Below are 23,993 nucleotides of genomic sequence, written 5' to 3'. Positions count from 1 at the left end.
GTGGGTACCAGGGGAGGGGTGGGTACCAGGGGAGAGGTGGGTATCAGGGGGGAGGGGTGGTACCAGGGGGGGGGTGGGTACAGGGAGGGGTGGGTACCAGGGGGGAGGGGTGGGTACCAGGGGGGAGGGGTGGGTATCAGGGGGGAGGGGTGGGTACCAGGGGGGAGGGTGGGTACCAGGGGGGAGGGTGGGTACCAGGGGAGGGGTGGGTACCAGGGGGGAGGGGTGGGGTACCAGGGGGGAGGGGTGGGTACCAGGGGAGGGGTGGGTACCAGGGGGGAGGGGTGGGTACCAGGGGGGAGGGGTGGGGTATCAGGGGGGAGGGGTGGGTACCAGGGGGGAGGGGTGGGTACCAGGGGGAGGGGGTGGGTACCAGGGGGGGGTGGGTATCAGGGGGGAGGGGTGAGGTACCAGGGGGGAGGGGTGGGTACCAGGGGGGGGGGTGGTCCAGGGAGGGGTGGGTACCAGGGGGGAGGGGTGGGGTACCAGGGGGGAGGGGTGGGTACCAGGGGGGAGGGGTGGGTACCTGGGCACCTGAATAGGAGGAGCGCAGAGAGCACCTGGGGGGGCGGGGCAGAGTGGAAGTGGGCGGGTACTTTCCCAGCAGGGCAGGGGTTAATGAGCTCCCACAGGAGGGGGCAGAGAGCGCTGTGATTGGCTCTGGGGCAGTGGGAGGGGGAAGGAGAGAGGGGAGAGTGCGGAGTCGGGAGTTGGGGGCTCAGAGAGAGACATTCCCGGCCATGCACCCTCCCCAGCACTCCGCTCCCCCCGCTCCCCCCGCTCCCCCCAACGAGAGCCCCCTGGTCAAGCGGCCCATGAACGCCTTTATGGTCTGGTCCAGCGGGGAGAGAAAGCGCATGTCCGCCCGGCACCCCAAGATGCACAACTCGGAGATCAGCCGCCGCCTGGGGGAGATATGGCGGGGCCTGGGGGAGGACGAGCGGAGACCCTTCCGGGAGGAGGCCAAGCGGCTCCGGGCTCAGCATGCTATAGACTACCCGGGCTACAAGTACGCGCCCCGCAAGAAGCGCAAGGAGAGGGGGGAGCCCCCCAAAGTGGCCCCTCAGGCCCCCCTGCCCTGCCCCCCCGGCTCCCCGCCCCCCCGGGACCCCCAGCTGCACCCCCCGCCGCCTCCTACTCACTACAACGGCTTCCAGGATGGATACGGGTAAGTGCGGCCTCTGGGGAGTGTGAGTGCGGCCTCTGGGGAGTGTGAGTGCGGCCTCTGGGGAGTGTGAGTGCGGCCTCTGGGGAGTGTGAGTGCGGCCTCTGGGGAGTGTGAGTGCGGCCTCAGTACAGTGGGTACCGGGGAGTCTGTGGGTGAGTGTGAGTGTGGCCTCAGTACAGTGGGTACCGGGGAGTCTGTGGGTGAGTGTGAGTGCGGCCTCAGTACAGTGGGTACCGGGGAGTCTGTGGGTGAGTGTGAGTGCAGCCTCAGTACAGTGGGTACCGGGGAGTCTGTGGGTGAGTGTGAGTGCAGCCTCAGTACAGTGGGTACCGGGGTGTATATGGGTGAGTGTGAGTGCAGCCTCAGTACAGTGGGTACCGGGGAGTCTGTGGGTGAGTGTGAGTGCGGCCTCAGTACAATGGGTACCGGGGAGTCTGTGGGTGAGTGTGAGTGCCGGCCTCAGTACAGTGGGTACCGGGGAGTCTATGGGTGAGTGTGAGTGCAGCCTCAGTTACAGTGGGTACCGGGGAGTCTGTGGGTGAGTGTGAGTGCAACCTCAGTACAGTGGGGTACGGGGTGTATATGGGTGAGTGTGAGCGTGCGGCCTCAGTACAGTGGTACCGGGAGTCTATGGGTGAGTGTGAGTGCGGCCTCAGTACAGTGGTTACCGGGGAGTGTGTGGGTGAGTGTGAGTGCGGCCTCAGTAGAGTGCGGCTACCGGGGAGTCTGTGGGTGAGTGTGAGTGCGGCCTCAGTACAGTGGGTACCGGGGAGTCTGTGGGTTGAGTGTGGCCTCAGTAGAGTGGGGTACCGGGAGTCTGTGGGTGAGAGTGTGAGTGCGGCCTCAGTACAGTGGGTACCGGGGAGTCTGTGGGTGAGTGTGGCCTCAGTACAGTGGGTACCGGGGAGTCTGTGGGTGAGTGTGAGTGTAGCCTCAGTACTGTGGGTACCGGGGAGTCTGTGGGTGAGTGTGAGTGTGGCCTCAGTACAGTGGGTACCGGGGAGTCTGTGGGTGAGTGTGAGTGCGGCCTCAGTACAGTGGGTACCGGGAGGGTGAGTGAGTGTGAGTGTGGCCTCAGTACAGTGGGTACCGGGGTGTATATGGGTGAGTGTGAGTGCAGCCTCAGTACAGTGGGTACCGGGGAGTCTATGGGTGAGTGTGAGTGCAGCCTTCAGTACAGTGGTACCGGGGAGGTCTGTGGGTGAGTGTGTGAGTGCAGCCTCAGTACAGTGGTACCGGGTGTATTATGGGTGAGTGTGAGTGCAGCCTCAGACACAGGGGGTACCGGGGAGTCTATGGGTGAGTGTGAGTGCGGCCTCAGTACAGTGGTTACCGGGGAGTGTGTGGGTGAGTGTGAGTGCGGCCTCAGTAGAGTGGGTACCGTGGAGTCTGTGGGTGAGTGTGAGTGCAGCCTCAGTACAGTGGGTACCGGGGAGTCTATGGGTGAGTGTGAGTGCAGCCTCAGTAGATTGGGTACCGGGGAGTCTGTGGGTGAGTGTGAGTGCAGCCTCAGTACAGTGGGTACCGGGGAGTCTGTGGGTGAGTGTGAGTGCGGCCTCAGTACAGTGGGTACCGGGGAGTGTGTGGGTGAGTGTGAGTGCGGCCTCAGTACAGTGGGTACCGGGGAGTCTGTGGGTGAGTGTGAGTGTGGCCTCAGTACAGTGGGTACCGGGGAGTCTGTGGGTGAGTGTGAGTGCGGCCTCAGTACAGTGGGTACCGGGGAGTCTGTGGGTGAGTGTGAGTGTAGCCTCAGTTACAGTGGGTACCGGGGAGTCTATGGGTGAGTGTGAGTGCAGCCTCAGTACAGTGGGTACCGGGGAGTTATATGGGTGAGTGTGAGTGCGGCCTCAGTACAGTGGGGTACCGGGGAGGTCTGTGGGTGAGTGTGAGTGTAGCCTCAGTACAGTGGGTACCGGGGAGTCTATGGGTGAGTGTGAGTGCAGCCTCAGTACAGTGGGTACCGGGGAGTATATGGGTGAGTGTGAGTGTGGCCTCAGTACAGTGGGTACCGGGGAGTCTGTGGGTGAGTGTGAGTGGCAGCCTCAGTACAGTGGGTACCGGGGAGTCTGTGGGTGAGTGTGAGTGCAGCCTCAGTACAGTGGGTACCGGGGAGTCTGTGGGTGAGTGTGAGTGGATACTCGGGGGTAAGTGGGCGGAGCTGCTGTTACAGGATTTCTGACCAATCGGTGTTGTTGTTGGTTGTATTGGAGCAACACAGTGAGGGATGCAGGCTGTAATGGTTGCTATGGAGCAACACAGTGAGGGATGCAGGCTGTAATGGTTGCTATGGAGCCACAAAGTGAGGGATGCAGGCTGTAATGGTTGCTATCGGTGACACAGTGAGGGATACAGGCTGTAAAGGTTGCTATGGAGCAACACAGTGAGGGACGCAGGCTGTAATGGTTGCTATGGGGCCAAACAGTTAGGGACGCAGGCTGTAATGGTTGCTATGGAGCCACACAGTGAGGGATGCAGGCTGTTATGGTTGCTATGGAGCCAGGCAGTGAGGGATACAGGCTGTAATGGTTGCTATGGAGCAACACAGTGAGGGATGCAGGCTGTAATGGTTGCTATGGAGCAACACAGTGAGGGATACAGCAGAACGTCACACTTCCTTCCCCTTATTATTCTCCCTGTTACATTACCCTAAGGGGGGGTTTCTCCCACCACGTGAGCCCCAGGGGAACCCTCAGAATATACGGCAGAGTTTCCCTCCCCACCGACTGCTGTCTATGTATCCCATGAGCCTCTCTGGGGATCAGTAAGGAAGTCTTATTGGCTGCTTCTCTGACACCAGTCCCACAGATGTTCCCTGTGCCCTACATGAGGCTGCCATATTGCCCCGAGACCTCCCTCTCTTTCCCCAGTGAGGGGCCATAGCCAACACATGGCACAGCGCCACCCAGAGGGCACACTCTGCAGGTACAGAGCCCCCCTTTGTGTTCGGGGGCGGCCCACTCCCCTCATATCTCTGTCCCATTCCCAGCCCAAAGCCTTTACTTGCCAGGTCTCCGCCCACATACTAAAAAACCCCCCCCATTTACGTCACCTCTCAGCGATGATGAAACCTGGCCGGTGCCTATACTGTGGGCCTGGCTGGTAACTGCCAGAGGAGTTTGCCTGCCCATGCAGTAACCTACCCTTTATCACCTACACCCCCAAAGCAACCATTACAGCCTGCGTCCCTCACTGCGTGGCTCCATAGCAACCATTACAGCCTGCATCCCTCACTGTGTGGCTCCATAGCAACCATTACAGCCTGCGTCCCTCACTGCGTGGCTCCATAGCAACCATTACAGCCTGCATCCCTCACTGTGTTGCTCCATAGCAACCATTACAGCCTGTATCCCTCACTGCGTGGCTCCATAGCAACCATAACAACCTGCATCCCTCACTGTGTGGCTCCATAGCAACCATTACAGCCTGCGTACCTAACTGTTTGGCCCCATAGCAACCATTACAGCCTGCGTCCCTCACTGTGTTGCTCCATAGCAACCTTTACAGCCTGTATCCCTCACTGTGTCACCGATAGCAACCATTACAGCCTGCATCCCTCACTTTGTGACTCCATAGCAACCATTACAGCCTGCATCCCTCACTGTGTTGCTCCATAGCAACCATTATAGCCTGCATCCCTCACTGTGTGCCGCCATAGCAACCCTTACAGCCTGCATCCCTCACTGTGTTGCTCCATAGCAACCATTACAGCCTGCGTCCCTCACTGTGTTGCTCCATAGCAACCATTACAGCCTGCGTCCCTCACTGTGTGGCTCCATAGCAACCATTACAGCCTGCTCCCTCACTGCGTGGCTCCATAGCAACCATTACAGCCTGCATCCCTCACTGTGTGCCTCCATAGCAACCATTACAGCCTGCATCCCTCAATGTGTGCCTCCATAGCAACCATTACAGCCTGCGTCCCTCACTGTGTGGCTCCATAGCAACCATTACAGCCTGTCTCCCTCACTGCGTGGCTCCATAGCAACCATTACAGCCTGCATCCCTCACTGTGTTGCTCCATAGCAACCATTACAGCCTTCATCCCTCACTGTGTTGCTCCATAGCAACCATTACAGCCTGTATCCCTCACTGCGTGGCTCCATAGCAACCATTACAGCCTGCATCCCTCACTGTGTGCCTCCATAGCAATCATTACAGCCTGTGTCTTTAACTGTTTGGCCCAATAGCAACCATTACAGCCTGCGTCCCTCACTGTGTTGCTCCATAGCAACCATTACAGCCTGCATCCCTCACTGTGTGCCTCCATAGCAACCATTACAGCCTGCATCCCTCACTGTTTCGCCCCATAGCAACCATTACAGCCTGCGTCCCTCACTGTGTTGCTCCATAGCAACCATTACAGCCTGCGTCCCTAACTGTTTCGCCCCATAGCAACCATTACAGCCTGCGTCCCTCACTGTGAACACCGATTGGTCAGAAATCCTGTAAAGCAGCTCCGCCCACTTACCCCCCGAGTATCCACTCACACTCACCCACAGACTCCCCGGTACCCACTGTAACTGAGGCTGCACTCACACTCACCCACAGACTCCCCGGTACCCACTGTGCTGAGGCTGCACTCACACTCACCCACAGACTCCCCGGTACCAACTGTACTGAGGCACACTCACACTCACCCATATACTCCCCGGGTAACCCACTGTATGAGGCTGCACTCACACTCACCCATAGACTTCCCCGGTACCCACTGTACTGAGGCTACACTCACACTCACCCACAGACCTCCCCGGTACCCACTGTACTGAGGCCGCACTCACATCTCACCCATATAACTCCCGGTACCGCACTGTACTGAGGCTGCACTCACACTCCCCATAGACTCCCCGGTACCCACTGTAACTGAGGCTACACTCACACTCACCCACAGACTCCCCGGTACCCACTGTACTGAGGCCGCACTCACACTCACCCACAGACTCCCGGTACCCACTGTACTGAGGCCACACTCACACTCACCCACAGACTCCCGCGGTACCCACTGTACTGAGGCCGCACTCACACTCACCCACACACTCCCCGGTACCCACTGTACTGAGGCCAGCACTCACACTCACCCACAGACTCCCCGGTACCCACTGTACTGAGGCTGCACTCTCACACTCACCCACAGACTCCCCGGTACCAATCTACTGAGGCTGCACTCAACTCACCCATAGACTCCCCCGGTACCCACTGTACTGAGGCTGGCACTCACACTCACCCACAACTCCACGGTACCCCACTCTACTGAGGCCGCACTCACACTCACCCACACACTCCCCGGTAACTCACTGTACTGAGGCCGACTCACACTCACCCATAGACTCCCCGGTACCCCTTGTACTGAGGCTGCACTCACACTCACCCATAATACACCCGGTACCCACTGTATGAGGCTGAACTCAGATCACACTCACCCACAGACCTCCCCGGTACCACTGTACTGAGGCTGCACTCACACTCACCCATAGACTCCCCGGTACCCACTGTACTGAGGCTGCACCACACTCACCATATACAACCCCGGTACCCACTGTACTGAGGCACACTCACCACACTCACCCACTCCCCGGTACCCACTGTACTGAAGGCCGCACTCACACTCACCCACAGACTCCCCGGTACCCACTGTACTGAGGCCACACTCACACTCACCCACAGACTCCCCGGTACCCACAGTACTGAGCTACACTCACACTCACCACAGACTCCCCGGTACCACTGTACTGAGGCCACACTCACCCACAGACTCCCCCGGTACCCACTGTAGCTGAGGCGCACTCACAAACCACCACAGACTTCCCGGTACCCCACTCTACTGAGGCCACAAACTCACCCACAGACTCCCCGGTACCCACGTGTACTGAGGCCGCACTCACACTCACCCACAGACTGCCCGTACCGCACTCTACTGAGGCCGCACTCACACTCACCCACACACTCCCCGGTAACCACTGTACTGAGGCCGCACTCACACTCACCCATAGACTCCCGGTACCCGACTGTACTGAGGCCGCACGCTCACACTCACCCATATACACCCCGTACCCACCTGTACTGAGGTTGCACTCACACTCACCCACAGACTCCCCGGTACCACTGTAACTGAGGCTGCACTCACACTCACCATAGACTCCCGGTACCCACTGTACTGAGGCCGCACTCACACTCACCCACAGACTCCCCGGTACCCATTGTACTGAGGCCGCACTCAACACTCACCCACAGACTTCCCCGGTACCCACTGTACTGAGGCTGCACTCACACTCACACATATACACCCCGGTACCACTGTACTGAGGCTGCACTCACACTCACCCACAAGACTCCCCGGTACCCCTGTACTGAGGCTGCACTCACACTCACGCCACAGACTCCCCGGTAACCCACTGTACTGAGGCCGCACTCACACATCACCCCACAGACTCCCCGGTACCCACTGTACTGAAGGCACACTCACACTCACCCACAGACCCCCGGTACCCCACTGTACTGAGGCCGCACTCCTCAACTCCCCAGAGGCGCACTCACACTCCACCAGAGGCCGCACTCACACTCCCGCAGGGCCGCACTCACAACTCCCCAGAGGCCGCACTCACAACTGAACCCAGAGCCGCACTACCCGTATCCATTCCTGGAAGCCGTTGTAGTGAGTAGGAGGCGGCGGGGGGTGCAGCTGGGGGTCCCGGGGGGGCGGGGGAGCCGGGGGGGCAGGGCAGGGGGCCTGAGGGGCAACTTTGGGGGCTCCCCCTCTCCTTGCGCTTCTTGCGGGGCGCGTACTTGTAGCCCGGGTAGTCTATAGCATGCTGAGCCCGGAGCCGCTTGCCTCCTCCCGGAAGGGTCTCCGCTCGTCCTCCCCCAGGCCCCGCCATATCTCCCCCAGGCGGCGGCTGATCTCCGAGTTGTGCCATCTTGGGTGCCGGGCGGACATGCGGCTTTTCTCTCCCGCTGGACCAGACCATAAAGGCGTTCATGGGCCGCTTGACCAGGGGGCTCTCGTTGGGGGGAGCGGGGGGAAGCGGGGGGAGCGGAGTGCTGGGAGGGTGCATGGCCGGGAATGTCTCTCTCTGAGCCCCCAACTCCCGACTCCGCACTCTCCCTCTCTCCTTCCCCCTCCCACTGCCCCAGAGCCAATCAACAGCGCTCTCTGCCCCTCTGTGGGAGCTCATTAACCCCTGCCCTGCTGGGAAAGTAAACCGCCCACTTCCACTTGCTGCCCCGCCCCCCCAGGTGCTCTCTGCGCTCCTCCTATTCAGGTGCCCAGGTACCCACCCCTCCCCCCTGGTAAGCCCCCCTCCCCTGGTAACCACCCCTCCCCTGGTACCCCACCCCCTGGTACCCACCCCCCCCCCTGGTACACACCCCTCCCCCCTGGTACCACACCCTCCCCCTGATACCCACCCCTCCCCCCTGGTACCCACCCCTCCCCCTGGTACCCACCCCTCCCCCCTGGTACCCACCCCTCCCCCCTGATACGCCACCATCCCCCCTGGTACCCACCCCTCCCCCTAGGTACCCTCCCCTCCCCTGGTACCTCACTCCCTACCCCCCTGGTACCACCCCTCCCCCTGGTACCCACCCCTCCCCTGGTACCCACACCTCCCCCTGGTACCCCACCCTCCCCCCCTACCCCTACCCACGCCCCCCCACCTGATACCCACCCCTCCCCCCTGGTACCACCCCTCCCCTGGTACCACCCTCCCCTGGTACCCACCCCTCCCCCCTGGTACCACCCCTCCCCCTGATACCCACCTCTCCCCTGGTACCCACACCCTCCCTGGTACCCACCTCTCCCCTGGTACCCCACCTCTCCCTGGTACCCACCCGCTCCCCCTGATACCCACCCTCTCCCCTGGTACCACCTCCCCTCCCTGGTACCCACCTCTCCCCTGATACCCACCCCTCCCCCTGATACCCACCTCTCCCCTGGTACCCACCCCTCCCTGGTCCCACCTCTCCCCTGGTACCCACCTCTCCCCTGATACCCACCCTCCCCCTGGTTACCCACCTCTCCCCTGGTACCACCTCTGCCCTGGTACCCCACCCCTCCCCTGGTACCACCTCTCCCCTGGTACGCCACCCCTCCCCTGATACCCACCTCTGCCCTGGTACCCCACCCCTCCCCTGGTACCACCTCTTCCCTGGTACCCACCCTCTCCCCTGGTTACCCACCACCTCTGCCTGGTACCCACCCCTCCCCTGATACCCACCTCTGCCCTGGTACCACCCCTCCCTGGTACCTCCACGCTCTCCCTGGTACCCACCTCTCCCCTGGTACCCCACCCTCCCTGGTACCTCCACCTCTCCCTGGACCACCCCTCCCCGTGGTACACACTCTCTCCCTGGTACCCACCTCTCCCCTGATACCCACCCCTCCCTGGTACCACACCTCTCCCTGGTACCCACCTCTCCCAGGTACCCACCCTCTCCCCTGGTACCCACCTCTCCCCTGATACCCACCCCTCCCCTGGTACCCCCTCTCCCCAGGTACCCACCTCTCCCCTGGTATCCCACCTCTCCCCTGATACCCACCCTCCCCTGGTACCCACCCCTCCCCTGATACCCACCTCTGCCCTGGTACCCACCCCTCCCTGATACCCACCTCTGCCCTGGTACCCCACCCCTCCCTCTGGTACCACACCCTCCCCTGGTACCCACCTCTCCCCTGGTACCCCACCTCTCCCTGGTTACCGCACCCCTGCCCTGGTACCCACCCTCCCCTGATACCCACCTCTGCCCTGGTACCCCACCCCTCCCCTGGTACCCACCTCTCCCCTGTACCCACCTCTCCCCTGGTACCCACCCCTCCCCTGGTACCCTCCTCTCCCCTGGTACCCCACCCTCCCCTGGTAACCCACCTCTCCCTGGTACCCCACCCCTCCCCTGGTACCCACCTCTCCCACTGATACCCACCCCTCCCCTGGTACCGCCCTCTCCCCTGGTACCCACCTCTCCCCAGGTACCCACCTCTCCCCTGATACCCACCCTCCCTGATACCCACCTCTGCCCTGGTACCCACCCCTCCCCTGATACCCCCTCTGCCCTGGTACCCACCCCTCCCCTGGTACCCACCCTCCCCTGATACCCACCTCTCTGCCCTGGTACCCACCCCTCCCCTGGTACCCACTGTTCCCCTGCCCTCCCCTGATACCCACCTCTCCCCTGGTACCCACCCTCCCTGGTACCCACCCCTCCCTGGTACCCAGCCCTCCCCTGGTACCGACCTCTCCCCTGTACCGCACCCCTCCCCTGGTACCCACCCCTCCCCTGGTACCGCCCCCTCCCCTGATACCCAACCTCCCTGGTCACCCACCTCTCCCCTGTACCGCCACCTCTCCCCAGGTACCCAGCTCTGCCCTGGCATTATACCCAGGTACCCAGCTCTGCCCCTTGCATTATACCCAGGTACCGCAGCTCTGCCCTGGCATTATACCCCAGGTACCCAGCTCTGCCCTTGCATTATCTATACCCAGGTACCTCAGCTCTGCCCCTGCATTATACCCGGTACCCAGCTGCTGCCTGGCATTATACCCAGGTACCCAGCTCTGCCCTTGCATTATATACCCAGGTACCCAGCTCTGCCCTGGCAATTATACCCAGGTACCCAAGCTCTGCCCTAGCATTATCTATACCCAGGTACCCAGCTCTGCCTGGCATTATACCCAGGTACCCAGCTCTGCCTGGCATTATAACCCAGGTACCCAGCTCTGCCTGGCATTATAACCCAGATACCCAGCTCTGCCCTGGCATTATACCCAGGTAACCCAGCTCTGCCTGGCATTATACCCAGGTACCAGCTCTGCCCTGGCATTATACCCAGGTACCCCAGCTCTGCCCTGGCATTATACCCGGTACCCAGCTCTGCCCTGGCATTATACCCAGGTACACACTCTGCACTGCATTCTCATATACCCAGGTACCCACTTCACCCCATACCTCACATCACCCCATCACTCACACTCGCCCCATACACTCAAACTCACCCATACACTACACCCATACACTCACACTCGCCCCATACACTCAACCTCACCCCATACACTCACCCCATACACTCACCCCATTACACTCACCCGCATACACTCACCCCATACCACTCACACTCACCCATACACTCACCCCATACACTCACCACTCGCCCCATACACTCAACACTCACCCCATACAAGCTCACACTCACCCCATACACTCACCCCATACACTCACACTCACCTCATATACTCACACTCACCCCATACACTCACATCATACACTCACACTCACCCATACACTCACACTCACCTCATACACTCACCTCACGCACATACACTCAAAATCACCCCATACACTCAACCTCACACACTCACACTCACCCAATACACTCACACTGACCACATACACTCAAAATCACCCCATACACTCACACTCACCCCATACACTCACGCCGCCCCTACACTCACACTCACCCCATACACTCACCCCATACACTCACACTCACCTCATATACTCACACTCACCCATACACTCACCTCATACACTCACACCACCCCATACACTCACACTCACCTCATACACTCACCCATACACTCACACTCACCCCATACACTCACCTCATACACTCACACCTAACCCATACACTCAACACTCCACCATAGATACACTGACACTCACCCCATAACACTCACACCATCACATCCACTCACCCTACACTTAACACTCCCCGATACACTCACACTCACCCCATACACTCACACTCACCGATACACTCACACTCACCCCATAAACTCACACTCACCCCATACACTCACACTCACACCCATACATCTCACACTCACCTGATACACTGACACTCACCCCATACACTCACACTCACCCCATACACTCACACTCACCTGCTATACACTGACACTCACCCCATACACTGACACTCACCCATACACTCACACTCACCCCATACACTCACACTCACCCCATACACTCACACTCACTCACCTGATACACTGACACTCACCCCATACACTCACACTCACCCCATATCACCTCACACTCACCTGATACACTGACACTCACCCCATACACTCACCCCATACACTCACCCCATACACTCACACTCAACCTCTATACTCACACCACCCATACACTCACCTCATAACACTCACACTCACTCCCATACACTCACAACTCACCTCAATACACTCACCCCATACACTCACACTCACACCCATACCTCACCTCATACACTAACCCCATACACTCACCTGATACACTGACACTCACTCATACACTCACACCCCATACACTCACACTCACCCCATACACTTACACTCACCCGATACACTCACACTCACCCCATACACTCACACTCCCTGATACACTCACACTCACCCCTCATCACACTATCCCCATACACTCCACTCACCTGAATACACTGACACTCACCCCATACACCCAACTCCCCATACACTCACACTCACCTGATACACTGACACTCACCCCATACACTCACACTCACCCAACACTCACACTCACACTGATACACTGACACACACCTCATACACTCAACTCACCCCATACACTCACACTCACCCTGATACACTGACAGCTCACCCCATAACACATGAAACACTCACCCCATACACTCAACACTCACCCATACACTCACTTACCACTCCCATACACTGACACATCACCACCCATCACTCAACACTCACCCCATACACTCACCCATAACACTACACTCACACCATACAACTGGACACCCATACACTCACACTACATACACTCACACCTACCCCATACACTCACACTCACCTACACTACCCCATACAACTCAACACTCACCCATACACTCACACTCACACTATGATAACACTGACACTCAACCCCATACACTCACTCCCATACACTCACCCCATAACACTCACACCACCTCAATATATCTCAACACTCACCCGCATACACTCACCTCATACACTCACACTTCACTCCCATACATCAAACTCACCTCATACACTCACCCATACACTCTACACTCCACGCACCCATACAACTCAACCTCACTACAACTCACCCCATAACACTCACCTGATACACTGACACTCCCCCATAACACTCACCCCATACACTCACACTCAACCCCATACAACTTACACTCACACCGATACACTCACACTCACCCCATACACTCACACTTCACCTGATACACTCACACTCAACCCCATACACTCACCCCATACACTCACTCACCTGATATACACTGACACTCACCCATACACTGACACTCACCCCATACACTCAAACTCACCTGATACACTGACACTCACCCCCATACACTCACACTCACCCCATACACTCACACTCACCTGATACACCTGACACTACACCCATATCACTCACACTCACCCCATAACACCACACTCAACCTGATACACTGACACTCACCCCATACACCGTCACACTCACCCCATACACTCACACTCACGCTGAACACTGACACTCACCCCATACAACTCACACTCCACCCCATACACTCACACTCCCCCATACACTCACACTCACCCCATGCACACTCACACCTTCACCTGAATACACTGACACTCACCCATACCTCCACTCACCCCATACACTCACACTCACCCCATACACTCACACTCACCCCATACACCCACTCACCTGATACACTGACACTCACCCCATACACTCACACTCACCCCATACACTCACACTCACACCTGATACACTGACAACTCACCCCATACACTCACCCCATACACTCACCCCATAAACTCATCACACTCACCTCATATACTCACACTCACCCCATACACTCCACCTCATACACTCACACATCCACCCATAAACACTCACACTCACCTCATACACTCACCATCACCTCATACACTCACACTCACCCCATACACTCCCTATACACCACACTCACCCATACACTCACACTCACCTACACTCACCTGATAACTTTTCAACACTCCACACCTGATACACTGCACTCACCCATAACATCACACTCACCTCATACACTCACCTCACACTCACACTCACCCCATACACAACTCATACACTCACACTCACCCCATACACTTACACACTCACACCCATAACACTCACACTCACGCTGATACACTCACCTGATAACACTGACACTCACCGAATAACACCTCCCTCACTCTTACAACTCACACTCGACCTCATAGCACTCACCTCATACACCTCACACTCACGCCGCATAACCTAACTCCATACACTCACCCATACACTCGACAACAACTCACCCCATACACTCACACATCACCGAATACTTTCACACTGCACCTGATACACTGACACTCACCCATACACTCACACTCACCTCAATACACTCACCTCATACACTCCACTCACTCCTCATAACACCTAACTCCATACACTCACACTCACCCATACTTACAACACTACCCCATACACTCACACTCACCTGATACCACTCACGCTGATACACTGAACACTCACCCGATACACGTAACTCACCATCTTACACTCACACTCACCTCATACACTCACCTGCATACATCACAGCTCACCCCAATACACTAACTCCATAACATCTCACCCCATACACTCACAACACTCACCCCATACACTCACACTCACCTAATACACTGACACTCACCGACCATACACTCAATCACACTCACATGTACACTGACATCACCCAATATACACACTCACGCGATACCTCACACTCACTCCTTACACTCACACTCACCTCATACACTCAGCCCCCCTCATCACTCACACTCACCACTCACCCATACACTCACACGCTCACCCCATACAACTCACACTTCACCTAATACACTTTCAACACTCCACTGATACACTGAACACTCACCGTAATAACATCACACTCAACCTGACACAGTCTCCACCTAAAACAGAGGGCGGGGCCCACCTACTGACCCCCGCGTGGGCCTGCTCCCCCCCAGCTCTGCCTCGGGCCTTTGTGTATGCAGATTTAGGGGGTGGGGTTGTTTTTCCCAACGGCCTGTCCCTTCCCCCCATGGGCGCGAGAGGTCAGTGTGAATAAGTGAGTGTAGGGGAGTGATGGGCCGGGGGGGTTATCACTATATTATTATCTGCTGAAGGAACAGACGGGGGCAGATACCAGTTGGCATGAGCTGAGGGGCCCCACCCAGTCTAGGGCCACGTGGCAATATTGGGGGGGGGGGTTGAATCCTAATCTGATTTCTCTGGAAGTGAATATGGGGGGGGGGGGGGGGGGCAGAGCGCAAGGGAAATTCATTTGCACAGATCTTCTGGGTCTTTTGTGTCTCAGCCAATCACCACTGGGGGAGAGATGGGGGGTATTTTCAGTCATTCACAATATGGTGCCCCCGCCAGGAGCCACTATAAATTCATGGGACCCAAAATGATATCCACCTGGCAGCGCTTAGGGGTCCGGAGATGGGGGGCTGCTCATGGGGGGCAGTACAGAGCCGTCCAACTGGGGGCCCATGGGCAGTGCGGCAGGCTGGGTAATGATATGGGGTCTCAGGGCATCTGTAGTGGGGCAGGGGCTGCCCATAATAGCTGAGCGTTACTAACGTCTGGTCCATAGCAACTGTTACAGTTGGTACACTTAGTCGGCCCATTTTCCCAGCAGCCCTACTGAGCAGCCCCTGAGCGTTACTAACGTCTGTCCCATAGCAACTGTTACAGTTGTACATTAGTCGGCCATTCCCCCCCCTCCAGCAGCAGCCCCTACTGAGCATCGCTCCTGAGTGTTACTAAAGTCTGTCCCTTAGCAACTGTTACAGTCGGACATTAAGTCCGGCCCATTTCCCCAGCAGCCACCTACTGAGCATGCTCCCTGAGCGTTACTAACGTCGTCCATAGCAAACTGTTACAGTCGGTAACATTAGTCGGTCCATTTCCCAGCAGCCACTACTGAGCATGCTCCCTGACGCGTTACTACCACGTCTGTCCCATAGCCACTGTTACAGTCGGTACATTAGTCGCGTCCTTTCCCAGGCAGCCCCTAACTGAGTCAGATGCCTCCTGAGCCGTACTAAACGTCTGTCCCATACGCACCTGTTACGTCGGTACATTAGTCCGCCCATTTTCCCAGCTTAGCCCCTACTGAGGCATGCTCCTGAGCGTACTAACGTCTGTCCATAGCAACTGTTACAGTCGGTAGCATTAGTCGGCCCATTTCCCCAGGCAGCCGCTACTGAGCTGCCCGTGAGCGTTTAGCTAAACGCTGGTCCCATAGCAACTGTTAGCAGTCAGTCCGTTTCCGCCAGGCAGCCCCTGGGTATGAGGGCAGGCAGAGTGAGTAGTAATAGGAAGAGAGGGGGAGAAGACTGTACTGGGTGTATTCCCTTAAAGGGTAAGTAAGGCATGACACGCGGGTTCCACAATGATGGGCTTTGTGGCATTCCGGGGCAATTATGGGCGATTCCCAGGGTGCAGGGAGTGGCGCTGTTTTGTTATTCAGGTGGGGGGCACTCCCTGCCCCGGGGCCCCTCCCCGCATAATCCCATTACAGCCTGCTGTCAGAAGGAACAATAGCCCCTCGGCCTGAAGGCAAACTGCAGGGCCCCCATTATCACCTATATTGCAAGTGACTATGCCCTGCGAAAACAGCCCAGTGCATTATGGGATAGCCAGGAGGGGCCCCTTTTATTACCTCCGCTAAGGGGGGTGTTACCTGTTGCTCATATGCAGGTTATTCTTGTGCTGGGCCTGCCCTGCCCTGGGGGGCAAAGGGGCCTTGCTGGGAGAGGACAATACCCTTGGGCTCCATAGACCCTTTATATCAGCGACTTCCATAAACGCTCATTTCATTCCCTCATTGGCCTCCTTGCCCCACAGAGCTCACAACTCTCACTCAACACAACTACTGTACCCCACATTACCCCAATTTCATCTCCCATTCAATTTTTTCTTGAGGCTTAGGGGGCCCAGCCTAGAGGCCAGTTAGGGGGGGGATTTTGGGGTGCTTATTTGTGCGCTTGGGTACCCCTGGAACCTAATAGCGGGGGTGACTGTTACCCGCAATGTTTCTATATAATCTGTAACCTGTTATGGGCTAAGGGGGCCAGCCTGAAGGGCCAGTAGGGGGGGAATTTGGGGTGAGTGCTTGTGCCCTGGGTACCCCCTGGAACTATAGGCGGGGTGACTGTTACCCCAATGTTTCTATATATCCTGTAACCTTGTTATGGCGCTAAGGGGGGCCCAGCCCTGAAGGCCAGTTAGGGGGGGATTTTGGGGTGAGTGCCTATTTGTGCCCTGGGTACCACCTGGAACTATAGCGGGGTGACTGTTACCCGCAATGTTTCTATATATCTGTAAACCTTGTTTATGGGCTAAGGGGCCCAGCCTGAAAGGCGCAGTTAGGGGGGGATTTGGGTGAGTGCTTATTTGTGCCCTGGGTACCCTGGAACTATAAGCGGGGTGACTGTTACCGCCAATGTTTTCTATATATCTGCTAACCTTGTTTATGGGCTAAGGGGCCCAGCCTGAAGGCCAGTTAGGGGGGGATTTTGGGGTGAGTGCTTAATTTGTGCCGCTGGTACCCTGGTAACATAGCAGGGTGACTGTTACCACCCAATGTTTTCTATATACTGTAACTTGTTATGGGCTAAGGGGGCCCAGCCTGAAGGCCAGTTAGGGGGGGATTTTTCCCTAGCCTAAGACTAGTATTTTTAGTTACAGTTTTCCCTGGCCCAATAAGACTTGCAATCTATATAGTCTGAGGCAACATGGAGACTAAAGAGGTGATTCACCTTTAAGTTAAAGTTTAGATTTTTATAGAGCAACTCAGGCAACTTTCAGTTTGTTTTTAATTAATTTTGAATTATTTGTTCCCTCTTCTGTCCTCTTTCCGCTTTCAATGGGGGTCACTGACGCCCGGCAGCTAAAAACCGAATTCCTTTTTTGAGGCTACAATTTTACTGTTCCTTTTTTTTTTTAACTTATCTTCTATTCCACCTCCTATTGCAAATTTTCCAGTTTCTTACTTGAACCACTGGCCTGGTTGCTAGGGTGATTTGGAACCCTAAACAACTATATAAGCTGCTGAAGAGTTGCCTTGTTTCAGGGTAAACACTGCTACATCATAACTAAAAGTTTAATTTAAAGGTGAACAACCCTGTAAATCAAATCCAGGGCCCCTTAACAGACATAATTCTACCTGTGTCTGGGGGGGATGTTCCTCTTTGTACTACAGTTCCCCCCAATCCAAACACATCCCAACACACAAAAGATCATTAAAGATATGTAAAGCTCACTGGGGCAGGGGCTGAATGGGAATGGGATAGGGACCTTAGATTGTAAGCTCACTGGGCAGGGGCTGATGGGAATGGATAGGGAACCTTAGAGTGTATAGCTCAACTGGGGCAGGGGCGTGATGGGAATGGGATAGGGACCTTAGAGTGTAAGCTCACTGGGGCAGGGACTGATGGGAATGGGATAAGAGACCTTAGAAAAATTTGGGGTTAAGCTTCACTGGGGCAGGGGACTGATGGGAATGGGATAGGGATCTAGATTGTAAGCTCACTGGGGCAGGGACTGATGGGAATGGGAATAGGGACCTTGATTGTAGAACGTCACGGGGTTGCAGGGACTGATGGGAATGGGATAAGGGACCCTTAGATTTGTAAGCTCAACTGGAGCAGGGGCTGATGGGAATGGGATAGGGACCTTAGAGAGTGTAAGCTCACTGGGGCAGCGGACTGATGAGGAATTGGGAGATAGGGACATTAAGTAGGTAAAGCTCACCTGGGGCAGGGGCTGATGGGAATGGGATAGGACCTTAAGATTGGTAAGCTCACTGGGGCAAGGACTGATGGGGAATGGGATAAGGGACCTTAAGAGTGTAAGCTTCAACTGGGCAGGGGGCTGATGGGAATGGGATATGGACCTTAGATGTAAGCTCACTGGGGCAGGGACTGATGGGGAATGGGGATAGGGATCCTTAGATTGTAAGCTCACTGGGGCACGGGACTGATGGGATGGGATAGGGACCCTTGAGTGAAGCCTCACATGGGGCAGGGGCTGATGGGAATGGGATAGGGACTAGATTGTAAGCTCACTGGGGCAGGGCTGATGGGAATGGGATAGGGACCTTTAGATTGTAAGCCCTCACTGGGCAGGGGCTGATGGGAATGTGATAGGGACCTTAGATTGTAAGCTCAACTGGGGCAGGGACTGAATGGGAATGGGAATAGGGTTAGATTGTAAGCTCACTGGGGGCAGGGCGATGGGAATGGGGATAGGGACCTTAGAGTGTAAGCTCACTGGGGCAGGGGCTGATGGAATGGGATAGGGACCTTTAGATAAGAATATCAGTAATGACTAGAAAGGGGAGTGTTGAGAACAAAACTGAATCAAACTGATGAAATTGATTGCTGTTGCTTGGCTCCTCCCAGTTTTTCTAACCTTCGGGCCACAGTAAAACCCACTGGCAAGTTTGGGGCGTCTGACCGTACCAGCAACTTACATTTCCCCACTGAAACTCAGTGAGCTGACATCCTGATTGGCTGTTGGTGCTCGCCCACTTTCCCTAACATCTGAAACAATAGACACCCACTGAACTGAGTAAAAGTCTGGGAACCCCGACATTAATAGTGTGAGAAAGGCAGCAGGGATAAATATAATGATTGGCTGTTAAAACAGCTCGCGCCACTTGTGGGCACCAACAATCATCATATTGTCATTCAGGCTGAGCCCGTGCACTGTGTGAGTCAGGGCGGGTTTGGTGGGTGGTGGCCCTCCAAAGCTGTAAGTGCCCGGACAGCAGTTTGAGAATCCTTCCCTGTCAGTCAATGGGAAAAACTGGGGGGGTTTGGGGGGGCGCCACAAATATAACGGGGGGGGATCCCTTAGATACACTACAGGCACCCTGCTCCGCTATAGGGTGAAGACTGGGGAGTCTGGGTGCTTGTAACCCCTATAACCTGTAATCATAAGTCTCTATGCCTGAGGCGGCTGCAGATCGCCACAGGTGGCGCCGTGATTCCAGTATAAAAGCAGATCCGATGGTTTCGCAGGGAACCAGCCAACAGAATTTGCACCTGGCTCCCACAATTCCCTGCTTCCCCCAGCTCCCCCACCCCCTGTAATAGCGGCCATAACTCGCAAACCCCCAGCCAGGTACCGCGCCACACCACACCTGTATAGCACCTATAACTCCCAGAACCCCCCAGCCAGGGCACCCCGCCCTACCCCTGTAATAGCACCATATAACTCGCACGAACCCCCAGCCAGGCACCCGCCCATCCCCTGTAATAGCGCCATAACTCCCAGAACCCCCAGCCAGACACCCGCCCACCCCCTGTAAATAGCGGCCTAACTCCCAGGACCCCCAGCCAGGCGCCCGCCCATGTCCCTGTATAGCGGCCATAAACTCCCAGAACCCCCAGCCAGGTACCCGCCACCCCTGTTAAGGCACCCATAACTCCCAGAACCGCCCAGCCAGGCCCCGCCCATCCCCTGTAATGCGGCCATAACTCCCAGAACCCCCAGCCAGGTACCCGCCCACCCCTGTATACGGCGCATAATCCCAGAAACCCCCAGCCAGGTACCGCCACCCCCTGTTAGCGGCCATTAACCCCAGAACGCCCAGCCAGGCACCGCCCATCCCCTGTATAGCACCCATAACTCCCAGAACCCCCAGCCAGGCACCCGCCCACCCACTGTATAACGCGGCCATAACTCCCAAGAACCCCAGCCAGGTACTCTCTCGCCCACCCCCTGTATAGCACCCATAACTCCAGAACCCCAGCCAGCGCAACCCGCCTCCCCGCCCTGTATAGCGGCCATAACTCCAGAACCCCCCAGCCAGGCACCGCCCTCACCCCTGTATAGACCCATAACTCCAGACCCCCTGTATAGAGCGGCCATAAACTCCCAGAAACCCAGGCCAGGCACCCGCCATACCCCGTATAGCAACACATAACTCCCAGAACCCCCAGCCAGGCACCCCGCCGCACCCCCTGTATAGCGGCCATAATTCCCAGAACCCCCAGCCAAAGCAACCCGCCCCATCGCCCTGTATAGCGGCGATAACTCCCAGAACCCCCAGCCAGGCACCCGCCCATGTCCCTGTATAAGCGGCCATAACTCCCAGAACCCCCAGCCAGGGCCACCCGCCCATTGCCCTGTATAGGCCACCGCATAACTCCCAGAACTCCCAGCCGGCACACGCCCACCCCCTGTAATAGCGGCATAACTCCCAGACCCCACCCGAGCAGGCCCCGCCCACACCCCTGTATAGCGGCATAACTCCAGAACCCACCAGCACGCATCGCCCACCCCCTGTATAGGCGGCCAATAACTCCCAGAACCCGCCAGCCAGATAACCGCCCTCCCCTGTAATAGGCGGCTCATGAACTCCCAGAAATCCCCAGCCAGGGCACCCGCCCAATCCCCTGTCTGGGCGGCGCATAACTCCCAGAACCGCCCCAGCCTAGGCACCCGCCCACCCCACTGTATAGCGGCCATAACTCCCGAACCCCCAGCCAGCCCCGCCCACGCCCTGTATAGCGGCCATAACTCCCCAGAACCCCCGCCAAGATACCCGCCCACCCCGCCACACTGTATAGCGGCCATAACTCCCAGACCCCAGCCACAGGCACCGCCGCCCATCCCCTGTATAGCGGCCATAACTCCCCAGAACCCGACCCAGCCAGATACCCGCCCCCCTGTATAGGCGGCCATAACTCCCAGAACCCCCCAGCCAGGCACCCGCCATCCCTGTATAGCGGCGCATAACTACTCCCAGAACCCGCCCAGCCAGGCACCCGCCCCGCCCCTGTTAGCGGCCATAACTCCCAGACCCCACGCCAGAGCACACTACGCCACGACCGCCTGTAATAAGCGCCTCATTAACTCCCAGAACCCCCAGCCAGGCACCCGCCACCCCCTGTATAGCGGCCATAACTCCCAGACCCCGCAGCCAGGCACCGCCACACCCCTGTATGCGGCCATAACTCCAGAACCCCAGCCAGACACACTGCCACCCTGTATAGCGCCATAAACTCCAAGAACCCCCGCCAGATACCCGCCCATCCCCTGTATAAGCGGCCATAACTCCCAGAACCCCAGTCAGGCACCCGCCACCCCCTGTATAGCGCCATAAATCGCCAGAACCCCCAGCCAGGCCCCGCCAACTGCCTGTATGAGCGGCCATAAACTCCCAGAACCCCCAGCCAGGCACACCGCCCATACTCCCCTGTAATAGCGGCCATAACTCCGCAGAACCCCCAGCCAGGTACCAGCACCACGCCCCTGTAAATAGCAACCCATAACTCCCAGAACCCCCCCGCAGCCAGGTACCGCTCACCAGCCCCTGTATAGCGGGGCCATAACTCCCAGAACCCCCCAGCCAGAACCCCGCCTACCCTGTATAGCGGGCGCATACTCCCCAGAAACCCCCAGCCAGACACCCCCACCCCCATGTAATAGGCCATAACTCCGCAGAACCCCCCAGCCAGGCACACCGCCACCCCCCTGTATAGGCGGCCATAAACTCCCAGAACCCCAGCCAGGTACCCCGCCCACCCCTCTGTAATAGCCCCATAACTCCAGAACGCCCCAGCCAGGCCAGCCCGCGCCCAACCCCTGTATAGCGCCATAACTCCGCAAAGCCCCAGCCAGAAACACCCGCCCATCCCCTGTATAGCGCCATAACTCCGCAGAACCACCCAAGCCAGATACCCGCCCAATGCCTTGTATAGCGGCCCATAACTCTCTCCCAGACCGCCAGCCCAGGCACCCCGCCACGCCCCTGTATAGCTGGCCATAACTCCCAGAAACCCCCCAGCCAAGCACCCGCCACGGACCCCTGTATGCATAGCGGCCATAAACTCCCATGACCCCAGCCAGGCACCCACCCATCCCCTGTATAAGCGTTCCATAACTCCGCAAGAACACCCAGCCAGACACCACGCCCATCCCCTGTTAGCGGCCATAACTCCCAGCAACAGGCACCTGGCTCCGAGACTGGCTAGGCCCTGTGTCGTGCCGAGGCAGCTGCCATTGTATTGTGTTATCTAGTGACCATTCAGGGCCATTTATAGCCCAATGACAGGGGCCGGTGAGGCAATTGTTAGCCGCGGCTAAATGATCCGGCTCTGTACTGGGCAGATAAGAGAGGAAGGAATAATGGGGGGCTCATTGAGGGGCAATAAGGGCTCAGTAGAGAGGGGCGGCTCTGATGTCACAATGGGAGCAACTCTTAAAGCCATGAGGCTCACACATCCGTCCGGGACCCCTTCCAGCCCCCAATGTCAGCTGTGGCGCTGTTCTGCCGCAGCCCTATGGCAAGCACTGGCCTTGGGCACCAAGTGGTGGGAAGCAGTACTCACTTGCAACAATTCTCTAATTCTCTCTTAACCTGTAAACTTGGCACCCCAGAAACCATATTAAATCCCTACAATAGATCACGGCGTCAGGGAAGGGGTGGCTCTTAACATGGGGCGCCCTGTGAGCCCAGGAAATGTTGGGGTGCAAAGCGATCAGCAATGTGGAGCAGTTATTGGGTGTATGTGCTTCTGTTTGCTGCACTCCATAGGCCTGCAGTTATAATGAGCAATGATGTTGTGTGTGTTTGGTGGCAGGGGGGGTGTCCCAAGGAATTCCACTGGAAAAGGACAAGGGGGTGGGCCTCAGGGGATGAGCAGGAGGGTCCAAAAGGGGCAGACAATAGCACATTAGCCGGGTGAGCTCATCCGGCACATTCCTCTCGTTTCCGGGACAGCGACACCACCGGGGGGGATAATGATTGGCTGGCGATGCCCCAGACACTGCCATTAGCAACAGTAAGGGGGTATCCAGGTTACCTACC

The 23,993-nt window shown here is 57.3% G+C and overlaps 1 protein-coding gene and 1 long non-coding RNA gene across 2 annotated transcripts in view; one reads left to right on the top strand and one right to left on the bottom strand.

Moving 5' to 3' along the window:
• The first annotated feature begins 686 nt into the window (after window positions 1-686).
• sox15 (SRY-box 15) overlaps window positions 687-23,993 on the top strand; it is a 33,350-nt gene continuing 10,043 nt past the window's right edge. Inside the window, 1 exon segment of the mRNA NM_001126574.1 lies at window positions 687-1,168. Coding sequence (NP_001120046.1) covers window positions 741-1,168 — 428 coding nt within the window. The 5' untranslated portion in view covers window positions 687-740.
• LOC116409855 lies at window positions 5,810-6,706 on the bottom strand. The gene is made up of 3 exons (XR_004222119.1): window positions 6,594-6,706; window positions 6,059-6,105; window positions 5,810-5,911 (listed from the first exon to the last, which is right to left on the bottom strand). It is a non-coding gene; the product is annotated as an uncharacterized LOC116409855 (long non-coding RNA).

This window comes from Xenopus tropicalis, chromosome 3 (genome assembly GCF_000004195.4).
Source record: "Xenopus tropicalis strain Nigerian chromosome 3, UCB_Xtro_10.0, whole genome shotgun sequence".
Lineage (NCBI taxonomy): Eukaryota > Metazoa > Chordata > Amphibia > Anura > Pipidae > Xenopus > Xenopus tropicalis.
Note: the sequence above shows the minus strand (reverse complement) of the source record. Positions and strands in the feature narration are given on the sequence as shown.